The 24,091-nt window shown below is 38.4% G+C and overlaps 1 protein-coding gene across 3 annotated transcripts in view; it reads left to right on the plus strand.

Annotated features, from left to right (window-relative positions):
• PTN (pleiotrophin) overlaps positions 1-24,091 on the plus strand; it is a 129,457-nt gene that overhangs the window by 100,118 nt on the left and 5,248 nt on the right. For all 3 annotated transcript variants that reach the window (XM_037836084.1, XM_037836083.1, XM_037836082.1), the window contains 2 exons: positions 415-588; positions 2,814-2,975. In XM_037836084.1, coding sequence (XP_037692012.1) covers positions 415-588; positions 2,814-2,975 — 336 coding nt within the window. The remainder of the gene's footprint in view (positions 1-414; positions 589-2,813; positions 2,976-24,091) is intronic.

The following is a 24,091-nucleotide window of genomic DNA, read 5'->3' on the forward strand; positions in this document are numbered from 1 at the left end:
TCTTAGTTGCTCTTGGGGTGTTTGTCCTCTCTTAGCTTCTCTGGAGCAAGAGTCTGCCTTCAGCAGCCATCTTCAAACTGTCTCTCATTTGCAGCTACTCTCTCAGCTTCTATGCATTCTTCAAAGTGTTCCTCTGTAGCTCCTCTTCATTTATATGACTCCAGTGATTTAATTTGGACCCACCCTAAATGGGTGGGGTAACACCTCCATGGAAATTATCCAATCAGAGTCATCCCATACTTGGGTGGGGCGCATCTCCGTGGAAACGCTCAAAGAATTACAATCTAATCAACACTGATACCTCTGCCCACACAAGATTACATCAAAGATAATGGCATTTGGGGGGACATAATACATTCAAACTGGCACACTGACTTTTCTAGAAGCTGATTATTTCTCCTTTATTCCTTCCAGAAAAAAAAGTGAAGAAATCTGACTGTGGGGAATGGCAGTGGAGTGTGTGCGTGCCCACCAGTGGGGACTGTGGGCTGGGCACCCGGGAGGGTACCCGGACTGGATCTGAGTGCAAACAAACCATGAAGACCCAGAGATGTAAGATCCCCTGCAATTGGAAGAAGCAATTTGGAGGTAAGTCCCATCCTATTGTCCTATTGATTTATTCTCCTGCCCTGAGGCAATTTTAAAATTCTTCCACCATATATCTTTTGAGATTGTCTATTGTTTGCTTTAAATAGGTTTATTTTACCAGACACAAGGTGACCAGACATTTTGCCTAATCCTAGGGTTTCTCAACCTCCACAACACTGGCATTTTAGGACAGATCATTCTTTGTTGTGAGGGCCTGTCCTGTGAATTTTAGGATATTTCTCATCATCCCTGACTTTACCCAGTAATAGCTTCCAATAGCCACCCATGCCACCTCCACTATTGATGACAAGGAGATATCTCCAGATATTGTCAACGATCCCCTGGGGGGCAAAAATCACCCCTGATTGAAAACCACTGTCTTACCCTACTGGGACATGAAATATATCCTTGATCCCTCTTAACAATGTTCATTTACCTATCTTACCTCTCTTTTCTTTCATTCTTAAATTTCTCAGTTTCTTTTATTTTCTTCCCTCTTTTATTTGTTCTTCTCTTTCTCCACGTCTTCCTCTCCCTCTGTAACATTCAGGCCCTCTCTCTCCTTTGAGTCCCCCTCTCTCTCCTCTCTGTTTCACAGATTTACTTATTGAATCCAGCAGGACTTGTCATAGCCACTTTTCTTAGACTTTTCTCTTACTGACTATAGCCAGTCTCATTCTGGCCTCATTCACCTATATGAAACAGAATCTCTCAACATTTACAACACTAAACCCACTGTTGAAACCTCAAGTAACCTCTTTTGTCCGTATTGGAAACATTGTATCTTTCTTAGCTATGGCAGGACATGATGTCCTAAATGTCCTCCCTGTGTTCTGTAGAAATGTATTATAGCAATTGAAGGAGTATGAGTACATGTGCATAGCTCTTTTCCCCTCTCAGTAACTTTCAGGGCACTTTTACTGAGGGATATAAGTTCTCTGAAGGCTTGGTGAAGTTCAGATATATCTTGCACCTTACATTTTATATTGTACACCCTAGAGATACACCTGCAAAAAGTTTTTAAAAATTGTCTCTTAAAGGACTTATATCTAGGATACATGACGAACTCTCAAAACTCTCTCTTAAAAAATTAACAATCTAATTGGACAAAAGACCTGAAAAGACATTTCACCAAAAATGATATACAGGTGGAAAATAAGCACATGAAAAGTATTAGATATTAGGGAAATTCAAATTAAAACCACAATGAGATAACACTATACACCTATCAGAATGACTAAAATTAAAGCAAAAAACAATATAAACAAACAAACAAAAAACAGGGATAACACCAAATGTCAGCAAAGAATGCAGAGAAACTAGAGCTCTTATATATTGCCAGTGTGAATATGAAGTGGTACAACCATGCAGGAAAAGTGAACGGCAGTTTCTTACAAAACTAAACCTATGCTTACCATATGACCCAGCAGTTGCACTCTGGGCATTTATTCCAGAAACTTGAAGACTTATGTTTACACAAAATCCTGCCCACAAATTTTTATAGCAGACTTATTTGTAGTAGCCTAGATCTGGAATGAAAACTCAGATGTCCTTCAGTGGGTGACTGGGTAAACAAAACTGTGGTACATCTATTTTGTGGGATACCACTTCAACAATGAAAAGGAACACATTATTGACACACATGACAACTTGGATGGATCACAAAGGAATTATGTTTAATGAAAAAAGAGAAACAATCTCAAAATGCTGCATACAGTATGATTCCATTTATATAATATTCTAAACAATGACAAAATTAAAGAGAAGGGGAACAGATTAGTGGTCACCAGGGCTCAGCTGGGGAGTTGGAGAGGGAGGTGTCTGTGACTCTAAAACAGTAACATGAGGGATCCTTGTGATGGACGATTCTGCTTCTTAACAGTGGTAGTGATCAGACAAATCTACATATGTGGTAAAATTGACAAGAACTAAGTACACACACACAGGGATGAGTGCACGTAAAACTTGTCAAATCTGAATAAGTTCTATGGATAGTGTCAATGCAAATGTCCTGGCCATGATATTATACTATAGGTATGGAAGATGTCACAATTATGGAAACTGGGTGAAGTATATAAGGGATTTCTTTATATTATTTCTTACATCTGCATGTAAATATACAATAACCTCAACATGAAAAGTTAAAAACAAAACTGTATCTGTAGGAATATGGCCCTACCGTAGGATCTTTCAAAGATTTCTCTTTGGTCCTTCCTTGCTTCTAGCGGAGTGCAAATACCAGTTCCAGGCCTGGGGAGAATGTGACCTGAATACTGCTTTGAAGACCAGAACCGGAAGTCTGAAGCGAGCCCTGCACAACGCTGACTGCCAGAAGACGGTCACCATCTCCAAGCCCTGTGGGAAACTGACCAAGCCCAAACCTCCAGGTGGGTCTCTGCTCTCACAGCACAATGTTAATATAAATAGACTGATTGACTCAGACTGGCTCTTCATATGTGGAAACCTAAATTTTCAAAAAGGAAACTTAAGTAAATTGTCTTAAGAAAGGGATTTTGAGCACCACACAAGTGCTTTTCAGCAGGTTATAGATGAGTTCACATTGAAGACCTCTGCACAGATGGACAGATTATACATTCTCCTAATACAGATAAATAACAGCAAAACAGGCCAACTAAGGCAGCTTTTATATGATGACTATATTTTCCAAACCCTAAAACAGGACTTACATCCTGACTAATATGGATTTGAGAATTATGAGACAAAAAATTTTAAATCAAGGCTCTCCCAGATTATTCCAGATAGTTTTCATAAAATTGGGTACATTATCTTACATTATTCTTTTCTCCACTGCATATTTGATAGTTTCTGTATTTCTTCTATTTTCAGTTGAAGTTGGATTATTTTGCTAACTACATTCATCAGAGAATTTTTTAATTACGTAGAGCTATCTTTCTATGGGAGAGAAAATAAATAAAAAATAAATATCATGACCATGGTTTCATACCAAATCCCAGCTTAGGGAAGATAAGGAGGTATTAAACTATTTTATTTGATGGGCCTCAGTGGATTCTAAATTTAAATACCCTCTTAGCCTCTGCTTATCTTTGAGCTCTATACTTGATCTGAAAGTTCATACTGACTACATTAATTACAAGGAGAAGAAAAGAAAAATGACCATTAAAACCTTAATAAATGAAAATAAGGGGGAAAAATACCTAGAAATGGGAGGATTGGCTCGTTTGCTGCTAGTTGTTAAAAAGGCCTTATATCATTGGCCTGACTCATCAGCCAGCCTCTGATGGAGTTGTTGTGGGAATGGTAGCTTCCAACCTAAGAATGGCTAGGTGTAGCCTGGACCTGCACATGAGCAATCCTAGGATTCTATCTATCACTTTCAGACCTTGGAAACTTCCATTTGTTGTAATGTGCATTTAGAAGGCATGAAGGATGTGCTGGGATGAGTACTGTAAGTGCTTGTACCAAATTTACAAATGTCATTTGTCCAGAGACAACCAAGTGTCTAATCAAAATTAGTAGCCATATCTAGTAAGTAAAACACTTCCAGAAATGGAAGAACTCAGAGATAGAGTCTTCAAATTAATTTACTTTTAGCCCAGCTAGCATGCCAAAACACTCAGCATAAACACAGAATGGAAAGGAAAAGCAGTTAAGGAGTTCCCATGCTCTAGCACACTGGTTCCCAACCTTGGCTGCATATTAGAATTTTCTGAGCAACTCATAAAAATTCCAGTTCCCAGGCATAACCCAAATCAATTAAATTAGTATCAGTAGTTTTAAAAATTAAAAGGCTCCCTAGATGGCTTTAATTTGCAGCCAGAATTGAGAACTACTGCTCCTTTGTGAAATACGTTGACAGAGACACCACAGGTTCCCTCTCCTCCTACCCCACGCCCCTCCCTCTCCTTGTTCCCCTCTGAAAAGCTTGGAATAAATAGGACAAAGGAGGAAATGGTTAAGAAAGACCCCTCCAGGTATTTGGTAAATATATTTTGTGAGGGCTCTCTTTTAGTTAGACTGGTGTATATTTCACCTTTATAAATCTGCCCATTTAGTAAGATGTAATGAAAGTTAAATGTTTTATTCTGGCTTTCAGCTTGAAAACTATTTCAGGTGAGCAAACATTCTTTTATTTTATGCATATCAATAAAGTAAGATATGCAATTAATTAAAAATGGGATTGTACTGAGTGAGCTCTGTATTTCATAAAAATACTAGTTATGCATTTTGTAAGACATTAAAATGCAATCTCCTCTTTGTGCGTCACACAAAAGTGAGATTTGTAGAGCACAATGCTTACATGCAAGATGATTATTAAATGGGAGAAGACATTTTCTACATTATTTCTAAAACTCTTCAGGAAAACATCCATGAGAATATAAATTTTGGGAGAACAGGGACCTGACCCACTTTGTTCTGTATTGCATCTCTTGTTCTAGAACAAGGCCTGGCATGTAGTAGTTGCTGAATAAATATTTGTATAATGAATGAATGTTAAAGGGAAAAGGTGTACACTAAACCCTCTTTTCTCTTTGTGCCCAGCAGTTTGGGTCCTGCAGTAAACAAGTCATTTAATTCAACTTTTCTTGAAGTTACACAATTTTATATTATTTTCTTCTTTTTAGGAAAGCATAAGTGGTCAATGCTTTCTCCTATTGTAATTCCATATATGAAGAGGGTAGAGAGAGGTAGGGAATTCATATATAGGAAAGGCCTAATTTTGAATTTGGCACTGTGATAGGAAAACCTCATCATTTAATTTATGCTTCAAGGCAGTTCCATGAAGTAGATTTTATTTATCCCACTCCATATATGAAAAGTTGTAGGCTCATAGAGGTTGAACAAGTTGCCCAAGGTCTTGCAACTTGTAAGTGGTGAAGCCAGGATTCAAATTCAAAGTCAGACCAACACGAAAGCTCCTCTTCTTTTTCAGTTGCATGATGCTACCACTGGATGTTATAAACTCATGAAACTCTAGCCATATTAGATAAAGTCTGTGTATAGAATGCTTAAATTGTAGACCTTCTGGGTTCCCTCTATCCCCTGATCTAACCCTCATATGACAAATGAGGGCAGAGAAAACCAGAGATATCCAAACCCATCCTGTTATTTAGTAGCAGAATTAGTTCCAGGTTTTGTTCTCTTTCGACTTCATTTTTCTGCCTTTTTTTCAAACTTGGGTAAAAATAGGAAAGTAACTTTTCATAGCTGTCAGACTTTCCAAAATGACAGCATAGTGTATTGTGCTCTTGAGGAAAATTGGCATTTTGCTGAATACTTAAGTTTGATTATTTTATATAACTTGGTCACTGAGCTCATAACCAGAAAATGTTTCCTTCTGTTGTATCCTTCTCTTCAAATACATGACCAGTCTCTGTTTTGTTTTGTTTTTCTTCAGGAAATTCTTTTCCTTGGTTTACTGGGCTCTTTTGTTGTGGGAGATGGTAGTGGGTTAATATGCAAATCTTAATGATTTTCACTGTAAAAAACAACATACTTTTTAAGTTTTAGAATGCAGCAGATAGATAAATTTTGGTCAGGCTGTGCCCAACCCAGCATTAAATTTAAGGGAAAGCTAAAAAATATCCTTGTGACTTGATTACTAGCAATAGGATTAAAAGGTTAAAAGATTTGCTTTGGGGGCTTAATATCTAGAATTGTCATCTAGACCCTGGAAAATTACTAAATATCCCACTTATTTTAGTTAAAATTTACCTTAACATTCATCATATGCCAGCCTAACAGCAATACCTCTTGGAGTATAGAAGTGGTCCTTTCTATTACTCTGTCAGTGTTGTGCAAACTGCACTGTAACCTCAGTCCCCACTTTCAATGATACTGTGTACCAAATTGGAAACCCTTACCTCAGGATTTCCTTGTATTTATTCTCACTTAATCTGAGAAGAACTTTTAATCATCCACTTCTACGTTATACACCTAGAAGAAGAGAGAACATTGATATTCTTATGTAGATTGGAAAATATACATAGGTAGACACACGCATTGGTGGATGCATAATTGGAATGCAGTTTTCCTGGGGGTTGGGCAGGATTGACTTGGGGAAGGACCATTGCTTGGTTGAAAGGTTGCAACTGGGAATTTGCTTAATTGCTGCTAGAGTCTAGAGAGGATAAATAGGCGAACATTGGGCATTTGAGATTTTAATTTCCCAGGAAAGGAAATTAATACCCTATTTCTGTCAGAGTGCTTAGATGTAGCAAGATCCACTCTAGCTAGCTTAAGCAGAAAAGGGTTTATTCAAGGGTGTTCTGTAGCTTATAGAGTCTCCAGGAGAGACCGAGAATCTGGTTCTGATGTTGCATAGCCAGGAAAAATAATGCAGCCAAAGACATCAGATCCATGAGAAATGTCTAATCATACCATGCATGACTGGTCTAGCAGAACCCTTCTCCTGAAATTACCCACTGCCCAGTACATGCAAGGCTAAGATTCAGACACTAGAAACTCCACTATAGCTGCCCTCCCCCAAACAGTCACATCTTCCTCCAGAATATTGTCTTCCCAAATGTGGCTGTTACCTCTGGTTGCTCACTTATACCTCCATGTCTCATTTATGTGTGTCTGCTTGATGAAAACTAGGTCACATATAAAATCCTGCCACAAGGGAGTCTGGGAAGTATCTAACACAATAAGAGAAGCTGAAAGGGGCTTGAATTGGTATTTATCTAGCTAATCTACAGTATCTCCCACAGTTTCGTTTTAGGAATATTGGAGTGTGTTGGAATATATCAGTAGATCTCAGCCTCCCTCCCAGTGAGTTAGATGAGGCATTGATTCCACTAATTGGAGAAAAAATTATTGATAGTAATCCTATATCGGGACCATGTAATACCCCACTATAGAGTTAAGTCTTTCCTCTTTGAAGCAACCAGTAATTTTTTTCTGGGTCAATTCCAAACTTTTAGATTTAGAATTTAGATTTAGATTTTAGAAAAATCTGTGAGGCTAATTGAACTGCTAATGAGGGTAGAAAGTTGGAAACAAGGTTCAGTCTATGCTGACAGCAAAGAATTCTTTAGAAGGAAAATAACTCTTCTCCAATCCACAAGTGTTTCTTGGTGGTCCCTTTGGAGAATGGGCTCGCTGTGGAATTAGAAGATGGCCAAGTCCAGCAGGACTGCCAGGATGGACCCATCTGTGGGGAAACTTTTGTCCTACAGGTGGCCCTATCTGTGTGAGCAGGTGCAGCCCTGGAGAGTCAGGTATTTATCACTGGAATGCAGAGTCCACGCTGAGGCTGAGGCTTGTCTGGGAGGCTCTGACATGAGCTGAGATCTTCCTAGGGGCCACAGATCATACTGCCTAATGATCATCTAGGAACATTCTAGGATCTTGGGTCATTATTCACATAGAAATTATTAGTTGTTGCTTTTTATTAAAATTCAATTTTATTGAGACATTCACAAACCATACAGTCATCCACAGTGTACAATCAGTTGTTTACAGTACCATTATATAGTTGTGAATTCACCACAATCAATTTTTGAACATTTCCATTATCACTGAAAAAAAGAATAAGAATAAAAATTAAAGTAGAAAAGAACACCCAAAACATCCCATACCCCCATCCCTCCCTATTATTCATTTACCTTTTGTCCTAATTTTTCTACTCATCTGTCCATACACTGGATAAAGAGAGTGGGAGCCACAAGTTTTGCACAATCACACGGTCACACAGTGTAAGCTATATAATTATTAAAATCGGCTTCAAGAATCAAGGCTCTGGGTTGCAGTTCAACAGTTTCACGTATTTCCTTCTAGCTATTCCAATACACTAAAAACTGAAAAAGGGATATCTATATAATGCATAAGAATGCCCTCCAGAGTGACCTCTTGACTCTATTTGAGATCTCTCAGCCACTGAAACTTTATTTAATTTCATTTCTCTTCCTCCTTTTGGTACAAGAAAGCTTTCTCAATATCACAATGCCAGGGCCAAGCTCATCTCCAAAAGTCATGTCCCACCTTGCCAGGGAGATTTACCCCTCTGGGAGTCATGTCCCTCATAGCGGGGAGGGCAGTAGGTTTATGAGTTGGCTTAGAGAGAGAGAGGCCACATCTGAGCAACAAAAGAGGTTCTCTGGGGGTAACTCTTAGGCATAATTATAAGTAGGCTTAGCCTCTCCTTTGCAGTAACAAGCTTCATGAGGGCAAGCCCCAAGATTGAGCGCTTCGGCCTTCTAAATTGGTGGCCCCCACTGCTTGTGAGAATATCAGTAATTCCCCAGGTGGAGAAGTTTAATATTTTCACATTTTACCCCAGTCCCTCAAGGAGGCTTTGCAAATATGTTTTTATTCTCTGCCCAAATTACTCTGGGATATATCGGGGCTTCACACTAACCTGTACAAACCCATGAGATTTCACTCCCTATTCAAAGTTCCATGTAATTATGGTGTTTGAATAAACTGATCATACAAGTTAAATTATATAGTGTGCTACAAAAAATATAGATTTTGCACCTAATAAACACCTCTTCCTTTGGCCTCACACAGAAGTTGAAGTTTTAAAACACCGTCAATATCATCTTTTACCCTTTAATCTGATTTACCTTAGTTCTAACCAAGTCCATTTTGTTCATATCTTTAATGGAAGTCTGATATCTTTTTCAGACTCTTTAACATTTGCTGTATGGGGTAATGCTGACATTCAAAGCTGCCAGTCTCTGGCTCCAAATCTCAGGTGTTACACAGATACCCAAAGTTCCAGGGACCAAGCAGGTTATACACAAAGAGCTCAGCATCTCAGAATTTAGAAACAGCCATTTCAACTCAGGAATAGATGTAACTGCTGTAAGAGCTTACAATCTAGGAACCTTTACAATACCTTTCCATGATAACCTATGCTCTCAGATTCAATTCTCAAGAGTTTGCACATTATAGTTAGTCCATATTAGTGAGGCATTATAATGTTTTTCTTTTCATTTCTGATTTATTTCACTCAACATACTGTCCTCAATGTCCATTCATCTAGTTGCATACCTCACAAATTCACTCCTTCTTGTAGCAGCTCAATATTCCATTGTATGTATCACAGTTTGCCACTCTGTTCATCAGTTGATGTACCCTTATGCTACCTCCACCCACTGCAAATCGTGAATACTGACACCATATATCCCACTGTGCAAATGTCCCTTTTTTCAGTACTTCCAAGTATATACCCAATAACCGAGTTTCAGGACCATATGGCAACCCAATGCTTAGCTTCCTGTGGAACCACCACACTGCCCTCCAGATGGTCTGCACCATTCTACTTTTTCCACCAGCAATGATTAGGTACATCTCTCTCTCCACATTTTCTCCAGCACTTGTATTCCTCTGTTTATTTTTAGATGGTTTTATTCACACACCATACATTCCCTCCTAAGTAGACAATCAATGGTCCCCTGTATAATCACATAGTTATACATTCACCACCACTGTCTATATGAGGACATTTCCATTTTCTCCACAAAAAAAAGAGGGAGAGATGAAAAAAGAAAAAAGAAAGAGAGAGAGAAAAAAAATGATGACTGATACTTCTTATCTTTCTTCAATTTGGCATCTACAGGGTCCTTCTCCGGTCTATATCTTCCTCCAGAGTTTGAAACAATTCAGCATTGACCCTTTTTTTTTTTCGTTGAATCTCTGGAGAGTTTTCAGTAGCTGTTTTTGTCACCATTTCAATGATGTCACCCCAGTTGCTGCTTTTTAGTAGGATGTATAAATAAGGTGTATTGTGAAGCTCTTTCTGATACTTACAGGCCAGCAGGGGGTTCCTGTCGGCCTTCTAGGTTGTCTGGCAGAAGGGAATTCTTGGGTTTCTGGGAGTAGGAAAGATGGGGAGCACATGGTTGAATGTCTGTGTTTCAGGTGGTTCAGAAAATGAGTGTTAATCCCTCTTTCTATCCTGTACACCAATTCACACTCTGCTGTTACCAGATCGTTGTTAAATTTGCTGCTCTGGATAACCCTAATTCCTTTTATGACTTCCCAGCTATTTCAAAAAATCTTGCCATTTCGCTAGTCTTTTTTTGGACAGTTGCCTAGCCCTCTCTTAGGTTTGACAATTCATCTTTAAAGATCAAAAGAAAGGCGACTGTTTAAGAGCAAGGCAATGCCTCTCCTCAGCTGTGTTCAGGACACGGCACTGGCAGATGATTATTAAAAGGGAAAAAGGGGTCAGTAAAGTGATATTCCCAGCATTCTCAATTCTTTCCCTGCTAAGTGGATTCTTTTGTTAGTTCTTTTAAAAGATAAAAGAAGTTCCCCAACATTTCCTTCTATTTTCTGGGCTCTGACATCCCTTAGGAGTGAGCATGGCAGCACTGTATAAATGGGCTTTGCTAGGCTGACAGACTTTTAACTGTGTTGAGAGAGGTGAAGGGGCAGGATCCCACTGCAGGCCAGCCCAGGACTGCCTCCCTCCCGCTGGAGTCCCCGTGGCGAGGTTGAGATTGCTACCCTTGCATCTGACCCAAAAGAGGCAGCACGGGGTGCCTTCTGGGAATTTTGCTATTCTTGATCAGAGAAAAGCCCTTTTATTCATTTTGGTCTCAAGGGCTTTTTTTTTTTTTTTGGTTTCTATTTTATTCTGCTTATGGAAATATCTTTCAACATCCATATTTTATTTTCCAATTATGATGCTATAATTGAAGTGAGAAGATGTAATTCCACCCCTTTTCTATTAGGACTCTATTTTATTTTCTGTAAATTAGAGTCTACAATAAATACCTCATTGTAGTGTTATACAGATGAACTGAATTAATTGAAGTAATATGTGTAAAAATGCACAGTAAATAATCTGCATTTTTAAAACTATTTCCTGTCTTCCAAATGAATTTTTTGAGATGAGTGCGTCCCTCAGCACCATTTCAGGCAAAAGGAGAATTATGGGATTACAACAATAAAAATCATGGTTAATATTTATTGAGATCTTAGTACGTTCTGAGTGTAGTCTAGTACACTGCTCACACATTGTGTCACTTAATTTTCACAAAAGCTCTGTGAAATAGTTACTATTATTATCCCCAATTTTACATGTGAGGACACAGACTTGGAAAGTGCAATACCTAGCCTAAGGTTGCAGAGCTGAATAGGACTGAAACGCAAGGCAGTCTGCCTGTAGATCTCACGCAGTGTGCACAGCTCCTTCCCGTGGATCTATTCAATGCAGATACCTAAGATTCTCATCTGAGAAGGGTAATATTAATTGGACCCATTTCTTCTTCTTAAAATCTTCCTTTATCATGGCTTCAGAGCAAGCAGAATCAGACCCTGATCCTCAGCGGGACATCTACGCGTCATCCTGGCCTGGCTCTTCCTCCAGCCACAGCTCCCGCCCAGGCTTACCGGATTCTGGGAGTTGGACAACTGGGCCATGATTTCTTCTGCATCCATTTCTCTGAACCTATGGTTCTTTTGACCTAGAACTGTTTTCCATCTTCTATACTTCATACAATTCTGCTCATTCCATAAAACTAGCATGTTCATTCAGCAACTATTTTTAAGCAAGTGCTGTGTGGTAGAGTTAGCACCAGGGATACGTTAGTGACCTCAGTGAACCTATAGAGCAGTAGGGGAGCCGGGGGGGGGGGGGGATATATCACAATGTACCAAGCAGAGTGAAACATGCAATTAAAGAGAGAAGCTTAGGGTCCGTTGGCATCGTTTCTGAATCATTCTTTACTTATCAAATCAATTAAGAGCCTGCAGTGGGGCAGGCAACAATTTCAGTGCTAGTGATATAGAAATAGAGAAAAAGTCAAAGAAGTTTCCTTCCCTCCTACCATGTTCTAGTGGGGGTGGTGGGTAGACAATGAAGACAAAAAGAAATAGATAATAAAAACTGAAATGATAATTACAGATTGGAAGGAGTAACCTTGAAAACTAAATTGAGCCATGTCACGTGGTAGAATGACCAGAAAGGCCTAGGTTAGAGAGATTAACCAAGGAAAGCCTCTTTGAGAAAGGTAAACTTTGAACTAGGTCTTGGAGACAGAGGAGGAGCTAGTCATGCTAGTGTTCTAAAGAGAGAAGAGGGGGAGTTCCCAGTCCCAGACACCAATGTTCAAAGACCAGAAAGGAGATCAGTGTTAAAACTCACCAGACTTCCCTTCCCAAGCCTTAGGCACTGCCCTCCGTGAGAGGGGCTCCTCTATTAAGTCAGGAGTAGGCCTGCTGACTGCACATTTGCATCTCAGTACTGACCCTCCTGAGGACAGGAGCTGCCTCTTGTTGCCCTTTGTACATTGCTGCATCTCTCAGTCCCTAGTCCATGATGGGAACTCCAGGAACATTACTGGCTTGAATGGATGAATGAATGAATGATGCATCCCATTCAATTGTCCTGCTCTGCCTCACTGGGACATTTCATTCATTCATTGGCCTCAAAAATGTGCACACAGATCCTTGTTAAAGCACAATACACTCACCTGGAAGAGTCATCATCTAGGTATTTTACTCCCATCCTCATTAAAGAATTTTTGGTCCTAATTGCCTGGACAGATGTGAGAACTAAGAACTATAAATATTTGTAGAGTTTACTTCACACCATGTGTCTGCTTTCAGCTTTCATCTCCCTTGGCAGATTCCATGTTCGGAGGCTCATTAGCTGTGCACACACATAGCATCTATGTAATAATTAGTATTAACAAAGGCTGCATAATAGAACAGTGCTCACACTAATTAGTTACTGGGTTGAGGGACCTGCTTTTTTTCCTCCTGAAGCTTTTGTCTTTCTCCCTTCTAAGTTCTTTTGGATAGAGAATTTCTGCTTTGTTTTGTAAGCTTAGCTATTGTCCTCAGCATTTATTCAGCATGGTAAAAATACTTCCTATTAATTGAGTACTTATGATATATAGGCATTAGGCTAAACCCTTAGCATGCATTGTCTCAATCCTCACAGTAGCCCAGAGGAAATTTATTCATATTTTACAAACAAAGATACCAAGATTGCAACTTATACAAGGTCACCCAACCTGGATAAATGTGCTTCCAGAATTCTTCTCTATTATACTAGTGCTTCTGAACTGAGTGCTCCCTGAGGGATCTCTTTGGGTATTCTGAAAGAAATTGAACATCTTTTTGGGTTTATTTCAATGATAATCCTAAAACTTTAATATAAGCATATTTTGATTCATTTAGGAGTGAGTACTGCCAGACAATTTTGGCCCAAGCTTGTCTTCGTATAATAATTGCATCAAAGCCAAATGATAACATCCAGTGCAGCATTTCTCAAGCTGGGGTTCTTTAACGGTGCTCCCTTCCTCGAGAGCAAGAAAGAACAGTGCAATGCGTGCAGTGAGCCACACTGTACCCGCAGCCTCCCTCCGCCGCCAGGCACTGGCCTAGATTCACGGTCTCCTCTCCCCTGTGAGATTCACAGCGACTCTGGTGGTTTACAAGGATGTGAAGCATTGCTGTCTTGGTAACAAGAGCTGACGGTGGAGACATTTCACACACTTCCAGCGACTCCAGTCAGCTTCGCACTTGATGCAAAACCCCCGGGAGCCTACAGGGAAATCAAAGCAGGCTGGCAGAAGCTCAGAGCACACGGGCAGTGAGAAGAAGAAGGAAAAAAAAAAGACCTTTTTCTATAAGAGTAAACAATATTTGTAGAACAGCTCATCTGAAATCCAAAGAACAAGAAGCAGGTAACCTTTTTTTCTGGTGTCCCGCTGCTCCGGCACCAGATAATCCTAAAACTTTAATATAAGCATATTTTGATTCATTTAGGAGTGAGTACTACCAGACAATTTTGGCCCAAGCTTGTCCTCCTATAATAATTGCATCAAAGCCAAATGATAACATCCAGTGCAGCATTTCTCAAGCTGGGGTTCTTTAACGGTGCTCCGTTCCTCGAGAGCAAGAAAGAATAGTGCAATGCATAACCAGCACTCTCTCTTGAAAGGCTTTCAAAAATTATTTTCATTCTACAAAAAAGAGAAAAATATTATTTTCAGATCTTCACCCACATACACGAGAATAGTAAATTAATGTGCTATGAGGTATTAAGAGCTAGAGAAATACAGGGAAAGTTCTTCAAATCTAATGTTTGCTGCTGTTGTAGACAAGTGCTGGGCAATGGGTGGAGTAGAAAGGGGGACAGGGATTGGGTGGTGGGGAAAAAATAACTTTCCTGCTTAAAATTTGGAGGAAAGATGATGGATGAAAGGATTAAAGCAGCAAACAATTGTGAAACCATTAAAGAACACGAAATTCTATATTACCTAGAATCAAAGTCACATATTCAAATGATGAATATTTAAAATTCTGGAGCACAGATAAAAATAGCACATAATTAATATATATTTGGCATATCGACAACTAATGAGGATACTCTGAGGGCTATACAAAAAGGAAAGATATTCTTTAATCCAAATCACTGATTCTATATGTTTATGTTTTATTTTTTCTGAAACCAAAAGGAAAAATCCATTAGGGAGCAAACAAGGAACAATTTATGGAGCTATGCTTACTGAACTTTTAAATATTCTAGAATTCATGAGCCATAATTTAATTTTTTGGTAGGACCAGTTATATATTAAACAGCAGATATGATAATCAAAAAGAATGATGTTCAAAATGGAAACTGCTTATTAGGGCTTTATAATAATAAATTTCATTTCTCACGTATGCTGCCAATACAGTTTTATATTTTATAAGACAGTATTTCTACCTGTGCTCTCATTGCAGAAATACATTCTTAAACATTTAATTATGATATCAAAGATAAATTTATGTTCCTCTTTCCTGTTCTGGTGTGGAAGATGTCAGTGTATCTGGAGGGAGACACTGTCAAGAAGTATAAGGCCTTGAGAGTAGCCTGTGGGTTGAGGAAGGGGCAGATGATTTTGCTGAACAGAAGAAACCCAAACATTAATTCCCACATCTGTGGTTTTGTATATATAAGTACATTTAAGTACATTTCTCTTTCATAGCTGACTTCATAGGGTTCTTCCAAATAACTTTGGGAGACATAACAATGGAGTTAAGCCACCACCATCACCAAGTGTGACAGCATATAGTGACTTTCCAAAACAACTTCACACACATGTGCATGTGTACACATAGAGTTTCTAACATAGGTATCAGAAATGTATGCTATTTCACACACAAATACATGGGCATAGTAATACCCATATTCACAAAGATGCATTTACACACACACACACATATATGTAATTATACAATCCTTTGAGATTTTTCACTTGCTCTAGCTATATTTGCCTCTCTTTAATTTTATTTGGTCCTTTAAAACATTTTAATGTATGTGAAAAGGACAAAACTTAGCAGCTGAATATTGAATATATGCATATGTATATGTTTATGTGTGTGTGTATATATATAGATATATACATATTTACATTTATGCATACATATGCCTATGCAGTTTTTCCCCCTCTTTGGTAATTATATAAAGTGAGAAAATCCTGGACTAAAAGGCTAAAAGATGAAATACCTCTCATTCCCTTCTTCACTGCTCTTCTCTCTCATAATTCTTAGAGGAAAGATCCACAACAATTTTCAGCTTTTTTTATATTTCCAAACAAATGAATAATAGCTGTATCAAATGCACAGCGATGAAGTTGATGTTGTAAGCTAAAAACTGTTTCACCCACGGAAGTTTCCTGTGTTGATTTTCTACACAGTATGACCTGTGCACGTAAGTCAGAGCAGGGAGTGACCCCAACACACTCATGCATGGCTAAACCCCCACTCCTGACTGTTACCTAAAGAAAGGGCATCTTAAAGAGGGTTCCTTTTTTGATGAGTTGGAGAAGCAGTAGATAATTCAATTGCTGTCTCTAAAAAGGGAAATAGGGGCTGAAAAAGCTGGAGAGAGGAGTCTTTGGGTGGTGGGAGAAAGCAGTAATCTAATGAAATTGGGCAAATTACTTTGGAAAACTAGCATGTGTAGGAACTTTATTAACCTTTCTCTGTGTCATCAGTGAAACAATTAAACAATTTCCTCATCTCCACCACTAAACACTCAGTTAAATTGCACTCCTTGCCAGTGCTTTCATAGTTGGATTTTCTATTTTGAGGTGATGCATCCCTCAAGATGATTGGGGGCAAAAGTAGAGGCTACACAAGGGTCCAGGCATGTTCAGTTTATGTCTAGACACAGGTGCATACTGTGTTTTATTCACCTATACTTAATATAAGAAAGCAAACACATGCAGAAGGCAGGTAGGTGAGAAGGTGTGGTAGGTATGATTATGAAATAGAGTTGGTGAGTAAGAGGGGAAGTAGAGAGTGAGAGAAAGAAGGAATGTGAAGGCACAAAAGTGTCAGCATGTGAACAGCAGTGAGGAGTAGTCCTAGAAAAATTCCATAAATAATCCTAGAAATAAAATGCATTCAGTGCGTAAAAGAGGAAATTATGTAAGTGGTATTACAAAATAAGAAATCGAAGGAGAAACAGCAAAATGATTTACAAGCATTGAAATCAACCATGTTTGTGAATCATATATTAAGCCAGTTTTTTCAAGATTATACTTTTGATTTTTAAATTGATGGGAATTTCTTCCTGTATTGTGTCACTCAGTATAAGCTGCTCTAGTTGAAACTGAAATATTGGGAAATTCGATTAATGGTGCCATGTCGGGAAGTTTAGCCAACTAGTACCCAGGTTCCAGTCAGATCACTGAGTTGTACATTCATTTGATAAGGCTTATTAACAGTTCCAAGGCACAAGCTAATTCTTAAGTAGATGCAGGTTACTTTAAATAGGTTCATAAAGCATTGAAAGGATCTTGGAGCTAGCCAGGCTTGTGGACACATTTACATCCTGATACTACTGTTTGACAGTGATAAATGATCCTTTTCCTTCACTGACTTATCATTTATTGAACAAATCTCAGAACATTAACTTTTAGTGGTCCCTATGGCAGGCATTCAGCTTTCTGGCTGACATTCTTGACCTTGGACTCTGTAGTATACATTTCCAAGTTTTTACCTTCCTGATAAAATGACTTCTACCTCTTAGAAGGTTCAAGTCTCTTATTTCTATTCTAATCAATCCATTGATTTACTAACCTAACATCATTTTGAGTCAGCTGCAAACGGAAGTTCTGCAAACAGAACTCCCCTAAATAATTTTATCTATTGTTTCAGTTTCCTTGCCTTCTCAAGCAAATACTATGCAAAGGTTTGGATTAAACAATGGGAGTTTATTAGCTCATAGTTTTGAGACTAGAAGAAAGTCCAAATCAAGGTGTCATCAAGGCGAAGTTTTTTTTCCCAAGGACTGGCATTCTGGGGCTGGCTGCTGGTGATCCTTGGTCCTGGGCAGCTCTGTCACATGGCAATGCACGTGGCGGCCTCTCCTGGCCTCTCGTTCTCTTCTGGATTCTGCTGAATTTCAGCTTCTGGCAGCTTCCTTTGGCTTTCTCTCTGTCTAGATGAATTTCACTCTGCTTATAAAGGACTCCAGTAATAGTTTAAGGCCCATCCTGGGCCACACCTTAACTGAAGTAACTCATCAAAAGGTCCTATTTACAAAGGGGTCATACCCACAGGAATCAATTAAATTTAATAACATGTTTTTCTGGGTACATACAGCTCTCAAGTACCACATCTACTAATTTCCTTTTTTTTTTTTTTTTTTTTTCTGTATATGGAGCAGGCTAGCCATTTTCCCATCTGAAAAAAATGTAGTCAAACCAAGACATTTGCTAAGAAAATGAGAGAGCTAATCCCAGAATTTTCAACCTTTCTTCCTCTTGGCAAAACATCTTGCCTCAAGGTCTTGGAAAATCCTCAACTTTAAATTGATGTCTTTCTCTCAAGGCCCAATCCCAATCCTGTTTCCCCCAGATTCCTCTAATGGTAAAAATGGGAGCAGATGCTTATTGGTACCAACTACGTGGCAATCCTATTCTTAAAATTGCGTGAGAATATATGGGAAAGAATGGATGCATGCTGTTTATTTGCCTTTAGAGGGCAAATTTGCTGTAAAAGGCCTACATATAAACTGCTCATAAGAATTTAAATTAATACCTCCTTTCAACAAGGAAATTGGCCAATACATAGCTAGAGCTCCTCTTCTAATAATCTATACCATGGCTAAACTTAATACAATGATATATGGTGCAAAAATGTACATTGCATCATTATTTATAATAACAAAAAGTGAGAACAATCTGACTGACCTACAATAGGAAAGGTCACAAAAGTTTAGCATGGAATGACATAAAGGAATACTCCTGAGTCAGTTAGTGTAAAATACTATGTCTACTGTCAATATATTCCTAAGTACACATTGCACATAGTCATAGAAATAGTTTATTTATGGATAAGTAAATTCATAAATAAAACCATTATTAACAGTGTTATCTCTATATTGGGTAATTATGGATTTTTTCTTTTAATATACAGGTGTTTATTTTCTATTTAAGCCTGTATTAATTTTATAACCAGAAAAGTAATGAATTCTTTTTTAAGAAGAATGAACTAACTCAGAAGGGATAAACCATCTCCTCCTTTCTGACTGAATCCATTTGAAGTATACTTTTTCTCCCTAGTAATTCATTCTTGCTGTGGTGACCTCTCTTCTAGATCATATGCATAAATATATTATTTCTTGCTACCTCATCCATCTGGAATGCGCTATAAACTAGCATCAAGAGAATCAGCCCTTTCTAAAAATTGACATCACAGACTCCTGATCATTAATATCAATATATACTTTAAAAGAATTTTAAAACTGTAGAAGATTCTCATGAAGAGCAATCTTTACAATTGTCATGGAAGCTCTATAAGGGCAGAATTTGTCTTGTTCACCGTTGTATGCCAGCTTCTATAATGGTACCTGGTATATAGTGGCTATGGAGTGACTATTTACTGAAGGAATAAACGAATATTTTTTGAACCCTAGAGCTAAAGTGAGATCTCAGAGGTAGTAATCTCACATGATACTCAAAATGGCCCTCTGAGGAAGATATGCAATGTTTTCTTATCCCCAGGTCACAAGATCACAGAGTTGGAAAGTGGCAGACATCTCTAGGTTAGGACTTCGTTCTCAGTGTGATTCTAACAGAACTTCATTGTTTCCTCATTGCCTCCCTGATCAGAACAGCCACGGTGCCACTTATTACTTCAATGTTGATCAGTATTTCATTTTCTAGTCAGAATAAGAAAAAAATGTGGGCTGAGAATATACTGTATCATGGCTCATATTAATTCCCATTCTTTCTTCTCACTGTCCCTCTTCTTTCCTATCAGAAGTTGGTGTGCATTGACAGAATTTCCTTGGCTAAATTTTGCATTTTCTAGATAGAATATCGTAAAGATGGTATCATAGAGTTTGTGATTCCTTGCAATGTGAGAGCCTGAATTCTTTCTAGAGAATTTGTTCTTAAAAGTCTTGGGACTTTCTGAATACTTTCAAACACATTTTAAACTCAACAGACCTACCCCCATTCAAACAATACAAGTTTAATATGCCTACGATTCTCCCCGATTTCTATATCCTGATTGCTGTGAATACTGTTCTGGTTTGCTAATGCTGCCATTATGCAAAATACAAGAAATGGATTGGCTTTTATAAAGGGTATTTATTAAGTTACAAAGTTATAGTTCTAAGGCCGTAAAGGTGTCCAAACTAAGGCATCAACAAGAGGATACCTTCACTGAAGAACAGCTGATGGCGTCTGATGGCTCTGTCGGCTGGGAAGGCACGTGGCTGGTGTCTGCTATCCCTTTTAGTCCCAGGTTATGTTTCAAAATGGTGTTCTCCAAAATGTCTCTGGGTTTCTCTTAGCTCCTCTCCAAAAGTTCTTCTGTCTTCATCTCCAAGCATCTCCAAGCATCAGCAAGCATCTCAATTGGCTCCTAGTCTCTCTCCAAAAGTCTCTCTCAGCCGCTTTTGGGGCATTTTGTTCTCTCTTTAGCTTCTCTGGAGCAAACTTTTTGGGCCAGCATCTCAAAAGTATTCACAAGAGTCTGGGTCTGCTCCTTTTAAAGGACTCCAGTAAGCTAATCAAAACCCACACTGAATGGGTGGGGCCACATGTCCATGGAAATAATCTAATCAAAAGTATCACCCACAGCTGGATGAGTCACATCTCCATGAAAACAACCTAATCCAAATACCCCACAAGATTGGGTTAAAACATGGCTTTGAGCAGGGGGGAGCAGGCATAATATATCCAAATTGGCACAAATACTATCCTCCCTCAAGTAAAAAACTGGCCAGAGGAAGGATGAAGCTTTTTTAATTGAGGGAGTTAAAACATACCCAGGGCAACACTGTGAGTTTCTGGTGCAGCAGTGTCCTGGTAGGGACCACCCAAGGGAGCAGAACACGTTGTTTCTCAGGCAGGCACCCTTTACTTTCAGATTTTGACAATGGCTTTTTTCCTGTTTGCATCCATTTCTGCTTCACAGCCACAGTCAATGTGGGTAGAATGACAAGAAGCCTGGGGTGTTATTTGATGTATGGCATGTTTGTATGTCCTTCCTCTGACTTGGCTCTTTTCAATGTTAACCAAGGGGCCCTGCTGTTTTACACCAGGATAGCTATCGTACTGGCTCTTAGAACCTTTAAGAGTAGCCACTGTATGATGCCATCAAAAAGTGCCGAGCTTTACCCAGTTAGAGCTCTATCCAGGTCAATTTGTGATGCTCATGCTTTTTCTCCCTGGAACCTTGAAATGCTATTAAAATGGAGCATTAGTTTTACCCAGAGTTAATTCAGGCTTCTACTTGAAAAAGAAGAGGTATACATTGCAAAAGTTAGGCAATCTGGATAAATTTCATATGTGTACTTGTAGTTTTATTCTTCATGAAATATTTATTATTTAAAGAGATACTAAAATATTACAAGATTCTGATCAAATATATACTCCTTTCCTTGGGAAATACTATTTTTCTATATACTAACAAGTTGACTATTTCCCATTCAAGTATTCACTCATTCACTCTGCATGCAACAAATATTTAATAAGAACCTACTAACATACCAGACACTGAAGATACAGATGCAAAAGACAGACATGGTCTCTACTCACATGAGAATGGGGAAATATGAATATTAAATAATTAGCTAAAAAATTAGTAATTCAGTTCTAATTTCGATAAGAGCAATGAGAGGCACAATGGAAGTTCTAACTGTGGGTGGTTGCTACGTGGTCTGGAAGTTCTGAAAAGGCTTCCCTGAGGAAGAGAACTTGGAACTAAGATCTTAAGCATGAGTAAGTGCTGACTAAGCAAAGTTGGGATACCAGGTGGGAAAACATAGGCTAAGAGAACATGACATGTAAAGAAGATAAGGATTTGGTGATCTGATGGGCTGTGCATTCTTGCTGTGTACAGATTTTTTTATTTCACTAAAGATTTCCTAATCGGCAATTAGGCACAAGGCACTGTGCGATGTGCTAGGGATGCAACAAGGAGTAGAGATGCTGTCTTCTCACCACTCATACTTTTGTGGCAATTACAATACTAGAGATAAATGTTTCAAATAGAAAGTAAAGAGAAAAGTCATTAAACTCAGAGCAAGAGGTCAAAAAATTAGATGTGATGTCAAAGTTAGGTCCTGAAGGATGGGAGGCATAAAGAAGACACAGGTGGTAGTAGAAGTGTAGGTTGATGGGATGAAGAGCAGTTATGAATATCACAGACTTGGAGAGGAATTGAAATAAACCCAAGCAGGGATACTGAAGTAAAGTGAAGTGATTGGAATGATGGGCCAGATATAAACACAAAATAAGCCCAGTGGGCACTTATTTCATGTGTGATGATTAATGGAGGTAATGTCGTGTTGTGCAAAGGTCAAAGAGTTAGAGAATGGCTCTTGTCTGAGTTCTACTACTGCATCCTCCTAGGCCTTACGGAGTCACTGAGATACTTTTGGCCTCAATATCTTCATCTAGTATGTGGAGTTGGATTAGGTTCCTTCCAGATCATAGAGTCCATGATACTATGGAAAATCCCGATGTATACTCTGTAAAGATTGAGAGTTTGTTAATAAGTCATTGAGGCCTTAAACACAGCAGTGTCAAAGCTCATTTAGTCTATCAGTAAAATGTACATAAAAGTAACCAAAAAATGTTTCTGATTGGAAGCAATATTACTGACCTAATTTCCTTCTTTATTCTAAAAAATTCTAACACATTGTTATGTGAGTAATCAAATGGAACTTATTGCAAATGTAAATTCTTCTTTCTTTCTACTGCTTCCTGCTGAAGACCCCCTTATTTTTATATTTAGATGGAGTCCTGAGTGAACTTAAAGTCTACAGTGTGTCTATGCAATGCTATAGTGACTGGCCAGTTTTTTTCAGAAAAATAAACTGATTGAAATGGGCAATTGGTTGATATCTTGCTATTAAGCAAGTTAATTAATGAATATAAAATAATTGCCAGGATCTGGCTTAAATGCTTCTAATAAAGAGAAGGTGTGTTCTTGCCTTTACCAAGGAGAATTTGGGGTAACATTACCATTCCCAAAGTATCCCCTGAAATGGGCAACCTACATTAGCTAGATCAAATATTGTCCAGGATTCAGAATAATTTCAGGTTTTCCAAAATAAATGTATACAAAGCACCTGATTACTATGATATCAATTCAGATTTATATAAGAAATAGGAACATGTTGATCAGAATGTGCAAATTACTGCTACTAACATCCATTTTACTGGAGACCTAGAGGATTACGAATTACTGAGGATCCCACAGTAAGAGACTTGGGGAAATTGAGACAAGGGAAACTAGAGTTAGATCTTAGTTGGCATACTAGATTGTTTCTTGTGGATACAATCCAAACTATAGTTGTTGCTTAAGAACTCAACCAAAGACATAATTATTAAAGAACATTCTGAAATCAAACAGGACACATTCTTTAACCTTATAGGTATTTTTGAACTTGTAAGTTCTGGTCATTTCATCTTTCATAGGTCAAAAGAAAAACAACAAAGGGAATGAAAAATTAAGTCTCTCTTGTAAGCAGCATGTGTAAGGTGACCTAAACTATTTTAACAATTTCTGACCTAAATGCATATAGTGCATCTTTGAAGCTTTTGTGAAGGAAGCTTATAACAATTATTTTGAACAGAAATACTACTTTACCATATATGTAGTGAACTTTGCACTTTTTTGAAGAGGTGGTGTGGACAGTAAACAAGAATGGAAAAGTTTCAAGCTCTACTTAACTATAAGCTGGAAAATGTACAACATTCATGATTGACATCATTTCCCCACCCCCAACCATCACAAACTTAGGGCACTTTTGGACACAGGCCCCATGATCCAATGAACAATATCCTATTTCCTGCTGGCCATTGATTTTGTCCACATATTCATCTGTCACTTTGCACATTCATTGACCAGTCAGTATGTCTTGATGATGATGGAGAACATTAGTTATGCAGAAAAATGACCTCTTGTTCTTAATCTATTATCACACTTACGATAGCTGCTTACATTTACTGAGCACATGCTATCATGTCATGGTCTGTTCTCAGTGGATTTTATACAACTCATTTCATTTTTATATTAGCCCTATGAATAGGTACTATTC

The sequence above is a fragment of the Choloepus didactylus genome, chromosome 5, assembly GCF_015220235.1.
Source record: "Choloepus didactylus isolate mChoDid1 chromosome 5, mChoDid1.pri, whole genome shotgun sequence".
Taxonomy (NCBI): Eukaryota; Metazoa; Chordata; class Mammalia; order Pilosa; family Megalonychidae; genus Choloepus; species Choloepus didactylus.